The 14,099-nt window shown below is 42.7% G+C and overlaps 3 protein-coding genes across 3 annotated transcripts; all 3 read right to left on the minus strand.

Moving 5' to 3' along the window:
* Positions 1-3,527: 3,527 nt before the first annotated feature.
* On the minus strand, positions 3,528-5,897 carry LOC136423091 (uncharacterized). Its single transcript, XM_066411112.1, has 4 exons — positions 5,748-5,897; positions 5,049-5,171; positions 4,503-4,643; positions 3,528-4,347 (listed from the first exon to the last, which is right to left on the minus strand). The coding sequence occupies exons 1-4, from the start codon at positions 5,892-5,894 to the stop codon at positions 4,186-4,188; spliced, it is 573 nt and encodes a 190-aa protein (XP_066267209.1). The 5' UTR covers positions 5,895-5,897; the 3' UTR covers positions 3,528-4,185.
* A 569-nt stretch (positions 5,898-6,466) lies between these two features.
* LOC136423092 (uncharacterized) lies at positions 6,467-10,407 on the minus strand. Its single transcript, XM_066411113.1, has 4 exons — positions 10,282-10,407; positions 8,188-8,310; positions 7,439-7,579; positions 6,467-7,331 (listed from the first exon to the last, which is right to left on the minus strand). Exons 2-4 carry the CDS (start codon positions 8,302-8,304, stop codon positions 7,176-7,178), a joined length of 414 nt encoding a protein of 137 aa, XP_066267210.1. The 5' UTR covers positions 8,305-8,310; positions 10,282-10,407; the 3' UTR covers positions 6,467-7,175.
* A 578-nt stretch (positions 10,408-10,985) lies between these two features.
* LOC136423696 (uncharacterized) lies at positions 10,986-13,897 on the minus strand. The gene is made up of 3 exons (XM_066411976.1): positions 13,715-13,897; positions 12,837-12,974; positions 10,986-12,160 (listed from the first exon to the last, which is right to left on the minus strand). The coding sequence occupies exons 1-3, from the start codon at positions 13,835-13,837 to the stop codon at positions 11,993-11,995; spliced, it is 429 nt and encodes a 142-aa protein (XP_066268073.1). The 5' UTR covers positions 13,838-13,897; the 3' UTR covers positions 10,986-11,992.
* Between the last annotated feature and the right edge of the window lie 202 nt (positions 13,898-14,099).

Raw genomic sequence — 14,099 nt, forward strand, 5'->3', positions numbered from 1 at the left:
CTTTTAAAGAAATGTATATCAGTCGGGGCACTGATTAACAAACAGATGAAAACTCGATTCACATGGTGGGACCAGGGTTGACCGATACATGCCCCCCCCCCCCCAACACAAAGACTGTATTCGACTCGAGTAGACAACTACTTCAGATAAAATTCCTTTACATATAATCACCCATCCATGTAATTGCAGGTCGCAGTCAGGTATCTTCTTGTGCCCCTCCCCGACTTATACCCCCTCCCCATTATATATGATAGCAGATAGTTACCTGCAGACCAACAATGTAGCAACAAGCAGAAAAAGATGGCAGCAGATTTTTTGCCTCTCACATAAATTGAGTTTCTTTTGAATACATGTACGGCAAAATATAGAAGTGATAAGGATAGTTTATGATGATGAAGGATAGTTTTATAATTCTAGTTGTTTACTATTGCAGGTAGTGCCATCATCATCAGGCTCAAATCCTTTGCTCTTGGAGAGGCCCCCAATGTGTCTCCTTGCCATACCGGATTGGGTTAAATACGTTGTACTGCGTATTGCTAGGTTGTATTCCGCAAATACACTGTATTTCGCTAATACACTGTATTTGGGTGAAACCCATTGTATTAGCGAAATACACTGGATTTGGCTTTCAAATACAGTGTATTTCGCCCAAATAGAATGTATTTCGCTTTTGACTGGTATGAACTGCCATATATCATGTAAACAAACGTGCGAGAGTATCCACTACCGCCAAAACTTAAGCTGAGAGATTATAACCCTCGGAAAAAATGGACAGTTGGGCGTATTGCACCTTTTAACCTGGGTGAATCTTCTATATGTCAGACATGATGCAAATAATCAAACGTTTGTTTATCAAGGTTGAAAATTGCTGGTGTCAACAGATAACTGGTGTCAATCCTCCTCTGTATGTCATGAAATGGATAACCTTCAAATAAGTCTCCTTTGTCAAAATATACGGGTTATAAAGCCACATCGATATTAATTGGACTGCAAGAAGACACAACAGCGAAATAAACAACCCAGAAATGTCTGACCGGTATCAAGGTGGTCTGCTCCAAAACGTTCGATTTGCCTACCCTAAAAGACTGTGTTTCGTTGCAGAACAATAGTTAGCAAAAGAACCCACCACATCTTTCGAAAAAGAGTAGGGGCATGCCCCGGTGTGAGTGGCTCAAAACGTTCCGGTCTAAATGGGGTAGGGAATTTCCCGAGCAGCCTTCGTAACCCCTGCTTCTCCTAATGGGTCAGTGAAGTCATGCTTGTCTTGAGCATTGATGTTTCTGACCTAGGGCGAAGAGATGCTGCTTCAGTAAGAATTAGTTCAGTGCTTCGATGAGTGGCCCCCTACCGGCCTTGCACTGAGCGAGTTCGTTAAAAAACAAACAAACAAAAAACAACGTTCCTCCCATTTATTTGCACTCCAACCATATGGGTACATCATAGTGTTGAGGATGTTTGTCCATCAACACACGCGAGACCCAGACTCAACGCCAGACTACATTACATACCAAAAGCATCTAGAAAGACACTGATAGCAAACATGTTCCAATATTGCCACAAATCCAAGTGTGCTTGCCCACAATAACCACAATTACAAAAGCCCGAATGTTTTGACAACAGTAGAAATGTCATGAACGCCTTGTGTCCGGTACAAATGTATGTGGTTATCTTGTCATGTATCAACTATCACTCACCTTAGCGACTGTCACCCTAATCTGTTTGCCTGCTATACGCGACATGGCGACCAAAATATATGCCCCGACTGGAATAGGAACTGTAAATGGTCCAAGATCTGCCCAGACTAAGCAAGGCTGGCATCTAATAATTTTTCCTGAAGCTGTTACGAGTTGAGATGAATGTAGGGACGAAAAATCTGAACAGGATAACTTGGAATGGAAGTTGAAAAGGGGGCTGTTCAAACAGTTGAATGTTATTGCTAGTAGGTAGAGTAACGTTACATCATACAGTACATGTTCTTCTACCTTCTAATGTATTGTTCATGCCGACCTACCTGTTTCAGACTGAATCATAGGTTAAGATTTGATCGACACCTCTTCTACCTCGCACTGTACCACCAAGATCTCGACAAGATCCCCTTTTCTGTCAATCAAAAATTATACGGCACCGCTTTTAGCACAGAAAACATAGAATATATATAAACAGTATTTTAGAAAGCATACTTACTAGGAACATGACAATCTAATCATGTACACATGCGTCTCCTGAGGTTTTTGAAATAGGAATTGTGGTATAATGAATCTGACCTCAGAACAGACTGACAGTTGTATTAGATGAGTGGAAAAGCCGATATGCAAAGGGACGGCACTGTTATATGCAATCTGGCATCAAGTGTATCCAACTGTCAATTGCAAGTTGAATACAAACATTTGAATATCACTACAATTATGTCGATGTCCTACTTTAGCAGAGGTGGTAATGGTATCAAGGACTTCCTCACACTTAGCAGTTTGAATGGCTTGCATGTCAGCTACCAGGTTCTTGATATTCAAGTCCAGAACGCCATTTTTGGATGCCTTGTCGTACTACACCAAGATCGCCTGCGGCGTAATGAACCAGCGTTTGATTTAATGTTCTATTTTGTAACGTTGTCTGCATGTAGACGCCACAGTTTCGTTCAGCCTAGCTAGTGGCACATAGGACAAGAAGTTTCCTTGTTGTTTCAGAAGCAGGGTATATACAGGGTATAAGTTTTCGCACATAGGGTGGCTTACTCAGAGTGTAGTCACTGCTAGCTTTCCAGTGAAGCCCTGATATATAACTTAACATACTATACGGCCACACATATTTCATACAACTGACAAAGAACAGGTAAAAAGAAGACTAGCTTTTCCACGTAACAGTGACCTTAAGCCTTCCTCTCACTGGGCTCCGGCACTCCGCCGGCACTGATCTATTTGTAACGACTGAAAACTCTCACCTTTGCTGGTTGGATTTTGAGCCATTCGTTCACTCACTCACTCACTCACTCATGACCCATGACCTGCAGTGGTCGTAGGGGCGTCATGACAGCCAGCCGCAGCCATTCGTTCAGAAGACCATATATCACCGTGACGGTGTATGTCAGCAGGGGCCATAGGAATGTAGGTTGGGCGTTGTGCCTTTAGCTAGATTGTTTTTATGGGCATTTTGAAATACATCTCTTGTTTTAAGTGTTGCCACTTGTGTTTTCCATGCATTTATTGCACGTTTGTAATGAACGTAATAACCGTATACACGTGTGATTATACAGTAATCTACATTACAGTAGTACAATACACACACACACACACACGCACACAGAAAGATCACAAACACAAACACTCACATGCACACGCACACATGCACTTGTACACATACACACACACACACACACACAATCACACATATACGAAACACACGCAGACAGACACTCAGACACACTCACACTCACATACGACACACACACATTTACACACACACATTTACACACTCACACACACACACACACACACACACACACACACACAAAGATCACAAATATCAAAGAGTTAAACATAGCACCCTTTTATTTTGCACCAGTTGACACTTTAAAAGGAAGATATTTATGATACGCATTGAGCGGCCAAAAGCTTTTTATGACAATTTTTCTTGTCTTCGATTTAATGATAGTTCCTTATGACCTTGGAAATGGAAACGCCAGAAAAATGTACAATTAGAGAATGGACATAACGAATATCAATATGTGATCTTCAATGTGCATTTTCCTTGGAAGTTTCCTTAAGTTTATTAAGCAAATTATGCCCAAAGTAGATTACGTTAATTACGCTATATTGGCATTGTACGCCAGCGAGCTACTTTTGTCACCAATAGCAGTTGACTGAATTCTTAAAAAAAAATACAGTGGCTTCATATTGTATCGGCCATAGAAATGGGTGCCACAGAGGAACAGGTAACCTGGCATCAAGTCTACCGTAGTTTGGCCGGTTTTTTTTGGGGTAGAATGGGCTCTCTCCCGCCGGGGTAATCTTTGGCACCCGGTAGGAGTTTCACCGAGTAGGAGTTAAATTGTCCAACCTGTAAAACTACTACCGGGTACCAAAGATTACCCTGGCAGGAACCCCTTCTGCCCCGAAGAGAGCCTGGGTAAACGACGGTAGACTGTATGCCAGGGTAAGGAATTCCTCCCGCCGTCTTATGGGCCCAGTTTCAAAAGCCGATCATGTTAGCGAACTCGGTGATGCTGACTTTGCCGTCTTTGTCCTTGTCGGCAACGGCTATCATGGCCTGGACAGTGTGGTCGTCACTTGCAAACCCGAGCGTTGTCAACGCTTCCTTCAACTCACCCTCCTCGATGAAACCACTCTTATCCTGTCAATAAGGTCAAGTCAACATTTAATCTTAAAGTTTATTGACACAACAAAAGGAGACTTTTCCTACTATACAAGTCAATACAAAAGAGCAAATCAAGACTAAAGTTGAGTACAAACATTTCAATAGGGCACAACAATTTGTTGTTTACCTACCTTGTCAAAGTTGGTGAAGGTATCGAGGACGTCTTCACGGTTAGCACCTTCGATGGCTTGCATGTCAGCTACCAGGTTCTTGAACTCATTCAACTCCAGAACCCCATTTTTAGGTGCCTTGTCGTACTGCACCAAGATCGCCTGGGGGCGTAATGAACTGGTGTTAAATTGAATGTTCTATTTTGTAACGTTGTCTGCATGCAGACACCATGCACAGTTTCGTTAAGACCCTTGTAGTGCCTAGTGGCACATAGGGCAAAATGTTTCTTTGCTGTTGCTACCACTTTCCCTTCAACATGCTCGAGGCACCTCCTCGAACATGGGACCCCCATTTTACGTCCCTTCCGAAACACAGGTGCAACCCCAACCTAGATACCCTTCCTAGGGTCGAACTGGGGTCTCCCTGTTACTAACTTTTATTGGAACCGGAGCTAAACTTTGAGGCTGTTGCCAGCTGAGCTACAGGGACATCCCATAAGCACACAGTTTGTTGGAACGTTAAATTGTTACAAGCAGATGTCGTGTTCACCAATCGCAATGTCTTACCTGAAGAAGAGCATCGCTGGGTTTCACATCCAGCTCTTCCAGCGCTGCCTTCAGCTCTGCGGAGCTCATTTTGCCATCTTTGTTGACGTCATGCTTGTTGAAAGCCGCTTCTGCCATGTTGTCCTGGGGGTAAAATGATTAGTAACGCTTCGACACAACAGACCCCTCCCACTAAACTATGTAGCCTATTTTGGTCAGTATTAACCACGGATCTCAGTCAGTAAGTCTAGCACAGGCTAGGACATAGTAGTGTACACAAAATTACCATGGGCAGTTGTAAACCATTAGATTCTATGTCTACAAACGTACATATTTTGACAGGTTCGAAAAACGTTTTTTTGTTCTTGCTTTCTTTAGCCAGGGTGGCCCACTCGAGCTCAACGTGTAGTCACTGCTAGCTTCCCAGCGAAGCCCTGGCAACTTTACGTACTATACAGTACACCCCCACGTATTTCATACAACTGACAACTAACAATGGACAGATAATCCCAGACAGACAGTAAGAAGCGTAGCTTTTCAACAATGGCGGACCTTAAAGAAACCATTTTTTATTTCATTTACATATAGTAGAAGTTTAACTTTTGAACAGTGGCGAGCCAACATCCGATGTTGTTTGTTCACACATTGACGAAATGACACACTGTTGCTACAACTTGCTTTAGCTATTTTGATCTATTTGCAACGAATTAAAACTCTCACCTTTGCTGGTTGGATTTTGTGCCACTCGTTCAGAAGACTGCACCACGGTAAATGGTGACAGGGACCTTGGAGTGTAAGTCGGGCGTTGTGCCTTAAGCGAGAGATAATTATTTGTGGTTCAACCACATTGGGCATTCTATAATACATATCTTGTTATTACTTGTCGCCACTCTTGTTTTCAACGTATGTATTTCATGTTTGTAATGAATTTATGCACGTGTGCTAATGTATAAGATCTATTTGTACATATATGCCTTGCGTTTGATTTGTCTAAGGCGTTGGATATCGGCACGGAGGAACAATTGTTTTTGCAAATATATACAGAAACACATACGTGTATTGAGTATGCCTAAAATATAGCACGTCTTGTCCTTGGGTGAGGAACGTGCTACTTATCAATAGTCCAATGCACCCGGGTCATGCATTAAATGAAGTGCTTCAGTGGCACAAATACCTGATGTCCTTCAAAACTACTTATTGTGATCAAGCTAAACGCAGGCGCATTCGCATTTGTTCTGAACGGTTTTGATTTGTCGTTCGATATATTGTTGTTATTATTATTATATACACACAAATATCACATGCACGCCCTCACACACACAATCACACACACACACACAATCACACATTCACATACGACATACACACAGACACACCAACACACACACACACACACTCACATACGACACACACACACAAAGATCACAAATATCAAAGAGTTAACCATAGCACCCTTTTATTTTGCACCAGTGGAAGATAACAAAACAAAACATGTGATTAGCTTATGATACGTATTGAGCGGCCAAAAGTTTTTTATGACAAATTTTCTTGTCTGTTCGAAACACTTCGATTTAATAATTATAGTTCCTTATGACCTTGGAAATGGAAACACCAGAAAAATATGTACAATTAGCTATGAAGGAGGACATAATGAATATCAATATGTGATCCTCAATGTGCTTTTTCCTTGGAAGCTTCCTAAAGTTTATTAAGCAAATTATGCCCAAAGTAGATTACGTTAATTACGCTATATTGGCATTGTATGCCAGCGAGCTACTTTTGTCACCAATAGCAGTTGACTGAATTCTTAAAAAAAGTACAGTGGCTTCATATTGTATCGGCCATCTAAATGGGTGCCACAGAGGAACAGGTAACCTGGTATCCAGTCTACCGCGGTTTGGTCCGGTTCTCTTCGGGGCAGAATGGGCTCTCTCTCCCGCCGGGGTAATCTTTGGCACCCGGTAGGAGTTTAAATTTTACCGAGTAGAAGACTAATTTTCCAACCCGTAAAGCTACTACCGGGTGCCAAAGATTACCCTGGCGGGATATAGCCCCTTCTGCCCCGAAGAGAGTCTGGCTAAGCCACGGTAAGCTGGAATGCCAGGGTAAGAAATATTTCTCCCACCGCTCCACGTCTTATGGGCCTACTCAGATGAAGTTAGCGAATTCGGTGATGCTGATTTTGCCGTCGCCATCCGTGTCAGCAGTGGCGATCATAGCCTTAACAAGGTTGTCGTCACCTCCCATGCCGAGCGACTTTAACACTGCCTTAAACTCATCCTTCTCGATGAAGCCACTCTTATCCTGTCAGGGTCAAGTTCACACTTAGTCTTAATCTTTATTGACACAACAAAAGGAGAAAGTTGAGAACAAACTTTTGAATAGGCACCACAGTTTTGTTGTTGTCATACCTTGTCATAGTTGGTAAAGGTATCGAGGACTTCCTCACGCTTAGCACCTTGGATGGCTTGCATGTCAGCTACCAGGTTCTTGAACTCATTCAACCCCAGAACGCCATCTTTGGGTGGTTTGTCATACTGCACCAGGATCGCCTGGGGGCGTAATGAACCGGTGGTGAATTGAATGTTCTATATTGTGACGTTGTCTGCATGCAGACACCACAGTTTCGTTAAGACCCTTGTAGTGCCTAGTGGCACCATAGGGCAAAGCGTTTGCTGGCTGTTGCTAGCACTTTACCTTTAACGTGCTCGTGGCACCTCCTCGAACACGGGACCCCAATTTTACGTCCCTTCCGAAACACATGTGCAGCCCCAACCTATATACCCTTCCCGGGATTGAACCGCAGTTTTTCTTTGAAAGTTTAATCGTTACAAGCAGGTCTATTGCTATTCCCAGCAATCGCAACCACAAGTCGACGGAGGCCCGACGTCATACTAAAGCCCCTGTCACACTTGTACGTATATACAAGTCCGCATGAGTTGCGTATTAACATTTTTCTGGTTTAGGTTAAGTTTTCAGCCGAATAAGAGATTTCTTAGGTTCTATCACCAGGCTGCACAACAGTGGGTCAAATAAAGTAGAAAACACCTTTTTCCCCGCAAACCTTACTGAAACAAAAAAAATGTTAATGTGCAACTCACGCACACCTTAATATAGGCACAAGTGTGACAGGGCCCTAAAGAGTTCAACAATGTCTCACCTGAAGAAGAGCATTGCTGGGTGTCACTTCCAGCTCCTTCAGCGCAGCCTTCAGCTCTGCGGAGCTCATGTTGCCGTCTTTGTTGACGTCAAACTTGTTGAAAACCGCTTCTGCCATGTTGCCCTGCGGGTAAAATGATTAGTAACAATTCGACACAACAGACCCCTTCCCCAAAACTGTGTGGCCTATGTTGGTCAGTATTGACCACGTATTTTTGTTAGTAAGTCTAGTGAACACTAAGGACCCTCTCACACTTGTGTATATATTAAAGTGCACGTGAGTTGAGTATTAACATTTTTTTTGGTTTAAGTAAAGTTTGCGGGGACAAAGTTGTTTTCTACTTGGACCCACCGTTGTGCAACCTAGAAAATCGGACCTAAGAAATCACTTCTTCGGCTGCAAGCTTAACCTAAACAAGAAACATGTTGATACGCAACTCATGCGGACTTGTATATACGCACAAGTTTGACAGGAGCTTTAGACATAGTACAGCATACAAATTATTGATAGAGACGTTGTGCACCACCAAATTGTATGTTATTGTATAAATATATACTTTGACAGGTTCGAAAAACTTTTTTTGTTTTCTTTAGCAGGGATGGCTAACTCAGTGTGTAACGTTGGGTAACATAAATTCGGGATTTTTCCGATAATGGTTGAATGAAATCAATCTAGCAGAACAATAAACCATCCTTTTTTTCTATTATTCTGTCAGTATCATGTACTATCTTTGCACTAATCATATATATGGTAGATTTTGTCTCTAGTCGTGCTGACACCATAATATTTCAACTTGAATCTACCGTCCGCCGCACGCACAATGACGGTGCTGTCGGACAGGGGTGAACATTAATTCGGGAGAGAAGATTCGTATTGAATATCTTGCCGCTAATTACATTTTATACAGCAGCTATTCGTTCCATCCTTGGCTTGAGGAGAGTGCTATGGATATAGACGTGTCCAAGTAAAAAAAATACACGAAAAAACGGCCGTACCGCACACATCAGGCCTACCGGAACAACCCGTGTGTTGAGTCGGTAGCTATAGAACGTCAAAGTCGACATCCACCGTCATGGCAACGTGTACATTATTCATGGCAAGTTAGCCGGATGCCGTAGCATTGATAATACTACTGTGTCCATGTATTCCTTGTTGTGTTAGGAGCAAACTTTGAGGAAAATATCGTCCTCAGTCCACAATCACACGCAACATTTAGACAAAAAAGTGTTCCTCACAAACCTTTGTCGTCTGCTTGACAACAGGATTCTGGGTAATGATATGGCGGCGGGAAAATACACGTGCCGTAGGTTGTAGCAACAAAGAGGGGTTTTGATGATTGATCACACTTAGAGTCCAATTGCAGGTCAGCAATTTTAAGAAAACAAGTTGTCTTGTAAATGATTGTGTTTAACAGGAAGCGGGTGTGACATTTGTCTTATAAACCAGCCGACAACGATGCAGTGTGATTCTCCCACGAAGCCCTCAGACTGTTCCAATAAGGGACGGAGAGTTTTTGTCCTCGTCGCCTTCTAATGCATGCTTATCGAAGCTTTTCAGACAGTGTTCTGAATACGTTAGTCTGTCAAGTTTGCATTTCTAGCGGTATTACTGATGTTGCATCTAGCACATATCCCTAAATACCCCGTTTTCGAAAAATCCCGAATTTAAGTACCCCACGAATTTATGTTACCCAACGTTACTGTGTAGTCACTGCGCATGATAGTCTTCCAATGGAGCCTTGGTAACTTAACGTACTACTCATTCACTTCATTCACACATATTTCATACAACTAGCAAAGAACAGATAAGAAGAAGCTTAGCTTTTCAACAATTGCGGAGCTTAGCTCGAAACTTCATCTGTGTTGGTAGAAATCATTCTGAGACAAGTTTTGACTGTTTTGAATTTGGGTAAGTCCAATTTTTGTGTTGGAAATTACAGTTAAGACTTGTCTCAGAATTGTAGTAGAAGTTTGACTTTTAAGAAGTGGCGAACCAACATCCGATATCGTCGACAGGCACAAAGACGACATGGCACTGTTGCTACGACTTTGTCGTTGCTGTTTTGACTGATTTGTAACGAATTAAAACTCTCACCTTTGCTGGTTGGATGTTGTGCCACTCGTTCTGAAGACTGCACCACGGTAAATGGTGACAGGGGCCGTGGGAATGTAAGTTGGGCGTTGTGCCTTATCATTAACTAGGCGAGAGATAATCATTTGTGGTTAAACCACTTTGGGCATTTTGAAATACACCTCTTGTTTTTACGTGTTGCCACTCTTGTCTATAACGTATGTATTTCATGTTTGTAATGAATTTATGCACTTATGCTAATGCACAAAATCTACATATATATATGTTAAGCTTTAAACTTGATTAGTCCAAGGAGTTATGCATAGCCTGGAGGTCAGACTGTTTCCAGGGTATACACAGACCAGCTTCTCAGCGCTAGGGCCAATATGCCCCCACAAAAATTCTACAACAGGCCCCCGGAGTTTTAGACCAGCGAGTGGAGGGGGGGGGGGTAAGATTTTGTGATAGCCTCACTCAAACGATTTTTTTTTCAGATTTTTTTATATAAAAACTGCGGTGGTTTTTTTTATTTTGGGCTACGCCTCAGTAGCGGGGCCATTTTCCGCCTTATAATTTCAGCGATCAGTAGAAATATAGGGTTGGGATGATATCGATATCGTATGAGTAATCAATGAACTACCACCTCCATACGGGTGTTAAAGACCCGCAAGAAACCATATACAAATTTGAACAGACTCTTGTTTCGAACTCAAGGAATCTCACGCAGATTATTTTAATGTCAACTTTATTTTGACCAGGAAATAACATCCTTGCATTCCATATAGTACTAAGCACTGTTAGCACGGGTAATTACTATCTAATGGTAAAATTGCTACCGATCATGCTTCAGATAACAACAACAATGAAGTGATATGGTCATATAACAGTTTGATGGCCGACATATTGCACAACCTGAGTGACATTATCACAACAAATTTATAGTAGCTGCCAGAGACACATCGTTTTCTTATAACACGTGACAAAAACATTCATCTGCATCTTGTGACGCATTTTACAAAAAACGTTGATTCTAAAGATATTTTACTAGGAGCGTTCTACCTCGCCTTCAGATATTGAGATGTCACCCACGTGACTATAACGTCATCACTGCCCGCCATGTTTGGTGGTCAAACTTGGACGATTCCAAATGAAATCAAACTTTCTATAAAATTGCAGTGGCATGCACATGCAAATTCACATGTCTGACTACACTCTAGGTACGACCAACCAGCATCGTAGTCTTCGCATGCAAACACCATATTCTATAAAAAAAGTTAAACCATAAGTCGGTATCTCACCGGACTACGCCAAATTGCTCCAATCGGCGCAAAGTTGTCGCCTGAAATCGCAAATTGTTTTCAAAATGGCGCACATGAAAGCAAAATAGCGTAAAGCGGCGCAATCACTATAAATCCCTTTTAGATCACTTTTTATCATTGTACATTGGTTTTTGATTCAGTGACAACACTGCGGATTCCAAGAAAGTTATCTTGCATCTGATTTGAATCCAAATATGAGAATGTGACATTATGGGCGCGGCCATTTTGTTTTTGTAGAGATGACGTATTCTACCAGTGTGTCGTACGTTAATGTGAACCCAAGAAAAATTGGCGAAAATTCGCAAATTTGGTGCAATTAGGCGCAGTACAGTAAGAAACCACCTATATATAGTGGTATGAAAATGGACATGTGCTAAGAAATAAGTTTCTTGTACACCATCTTGCTACATCCAGGCCTACTTCCCGTGAGCCATGATCTTGGCGAACTCGATGACGCTGACCTTGTCGTCCTTGTTGGTGTCAGCGGCGGCCATCATGGCCTTGACCGTGGTCTCGTCATTCCCTATCCCGAGTACCGCCAGGACCTCCTTCAGCTCGGCTCGCTCGATGAAACCACTTCCATCCTGCAAGGGAAGGGAAGGGTAAGTTTAACACAATTTGATGTGCACACACTCATTGGTTTTGGTCGCGAGGGGGGGTGGGGTGCTAGAAGTGGCCGACGTTTCACCGTGAAGGGAGGCAAACAATAAGCCCATTCACGGTTTCGACTACGCATGTGCAAGGTCAAAGGTAAAGGCCCCCGAGACGTATACAAAACCGGTCGGGCGTTGTTATGCAAATCTAGACAATGTCGAGACGAGCACTGTTTACAGGGGCCTTCACCTTTGACACTGCACATGCGTAGTCGGAACCGTGAATGGGCTTATGGAATCGCGCGCAGCCACTCCTGGCTCCCCCGACGGTAACCTCTGATTGGAGAATAAATTTTGTATACTAGTAGTGGTATGGAAACATCAATGAACAAATGGTATTAAACATCATAACTATCTTGTGCAGAATCTGTGTGATTTTGACATAAATGTGGAGTATTTATTTTAGTTCCTAGAGTACCTCAAATAAAGTTGTACAGTGAAGTAAGCATTAGTAATGACCCATTGCAAGTCTATTGAAAAGATTCGGTTAGAGCTGGCAAATGTGACAAAGGGTATTTTTGTGATGATCATCGTTTCGCACAGCATTTCATCTATTTTTCATGACTCATACTTAAAACAAACTATCATGAGGAGATTCGTTCCTAACCTTGTCATAGTTCTTGAAGATTTCACGGGTGTCATCAACAGTAGCCGCCTGGATAGCCTTCATGTCAGCGATGACCTTCTTGAATTCAGAGAACTCCAAGAAGCCGTTTTTGTCACTGTCGTACTGTGCCATGATTACCTGGGGACAATTAAGAAAAGAAAACAAAATGTTAGCGCTCACATGTAAAAGATAGTAAAATCAGTCCCATAGCTACATGTATTTTCCCTTTAGGGGCTACAGGTTGTTATCCACTGTCTAGGATACGGTATTGGAAGGCGGAGCCCATCCCTCTCCTTCCACCGCCTTTTACCTCCCCAACCAAAGTCAGAACCCATTTTCACACCTTGGTGGAGTGAGAAAGCCTCGTGTAAAGTGCCTTTCCCAAGGGCACAAAGTCTATCAAAAAATGCCGGGAATCGATCCCAATACCTCTCGATCTTGAGCCGTCCATCCGTCTGCCATGACGTGAATATTGTCCGCCATATTGGTTGTGTATACAAGTAATATCATATTATACCCGGAAAATGCTATGTAAGTTTGAATTTTATTTTGTATAAATGGCTGAAGTAAGAATAACTTAAACATTTGGAGATAAAACTGGTATCTATTCTCATGCTAATTTAGATAAACTTAGCATCATGTTGACATTTTCATGACAGTCGTTCAAATAATTATAAACGCGAGCAGCAACACCACATAGCCACCACCAGGCCTTCTTACGGGATATCGAACCGGGCAAGAGGGTCAGTCCACGGGAAGGTTAACATTTCCACCTCCTGCGCCTGGCCAGTCAAACCCTAAGGTTGCCAGACTCTCTTGGCAAATCATTCTCCCTATAGCCGGTGTAGTTAGTCTGGTAGAGACTAATCACTACATACCTTTAGAAGCTCGGGACTGGCCGTCACTCCCATCTCCTTCAGTGCTGTCTCCAACTCTTTGGAACTCATTTTGCCGTCATTGTTGACGTCAAACTTCTTGAAAACAGTTTCTGGATTTGCCATGATGTCCTGTGGTTAATAACTGTCAGGTCTGTGGTAAAAATAAAGGACGAACAACGAAATTCCTGTAACCTGGCATCCAGTCTATCGTCATTAGGCCGAGCTATCTTCGGCCAAGCTTTCTTCGGGGCAGACGGATCTCTCTGCCGCCTGGGTTATCTTTGGCACCCGGTGGTTGTTTTATGCGGTGGCCACCGCAAGCCAAAGACTACCCCGGCGGTGGAAAGCCCCTTCTGTCCCGAAGAGAGCTTGGCCGAACCACAGT

The sequence above is a fragment of the Branchiostoma lanceolatum genome, chromosome 17, assembly GCF_035083965.1.
Source record: "Branchiostoma lanceolatum isolate klBraLanc5 chromosome 17, klBraLanc5.hap2, whole genome shotgun sequence".
NCBI classification, from domain to species: domain Eukaryota; kingdom Metazoa; phylum Chordata; class Leptocardii; order Amphioxiformes; family Branchiostomatidae; genus Branchiostoma; species Branchiostoma lanceolatum.

Bases quoted from the DNA above. Each gene is read 5' to 3' on its own strand.
- LOC136423092 (XM_066411113.1), bottom strand. From the start codon at position 8,304: ATGGCAGAAGCGGTTTTCAACAAGTTTGACGTCAACAAAGACGGCAAC. The intron at 7,580-8,187 runs GTGAGACATTGT...TTACGCCCCCAG, and splicing joins CCAGCAATGCTCTTCTTCAG to GCGATCCTGGTGCAGTATGA. The intron at 7,332-7,438 runs GTATGACAACAA...TGACCCTGACAG, and splicing joins CCTTTACCAACTATGACAAG to GATAAGAGTGGCTTCATCGA.
- LOC136423091 (XM_066411112.1), bottom strand. From the start codon at position 5,894: ATGTATTATAGAATGCCCAATGTGGTTGAACCACAAATAATTATCTCT. The intron at 5,172-5,747 runs GTGAGAGTTTTA...TTTTACCCCCAG, and splicing joins ACAAAATCCAACCAGCAAAG to GACAACATGGCAGAAGCGGC. The intron at 4,644-5,048 runs GTAAGACATTGC...TTACGCCCCCAG, and splicing joins CCAGCGATGCTCTTCTTCAG to GCGATCTTGGTGCAGTACGA.
- LOC136423696 (XM_066411976.1), bottom strand. From the start codon at position 13,837: ATGGCAAATCCAGAAACTGTTTTCAAGAAGTTTGACGTCAACAATGAC. The intron at 12,975-13,714 runs GTATGTAGTGAT...AATTGTCCCCAG, and splicing joins CCAGTCCCGAGCTTCTAAAG to GTAATCATGGCACAGTACGA. The intron at 12,161-12,836 runs GTTAGGAACGAA...CTTCCCTTGCAG, and splicing joins TCTTCAAGAACTATGACAAG to GATGGAAGTGGTTTCATCGA.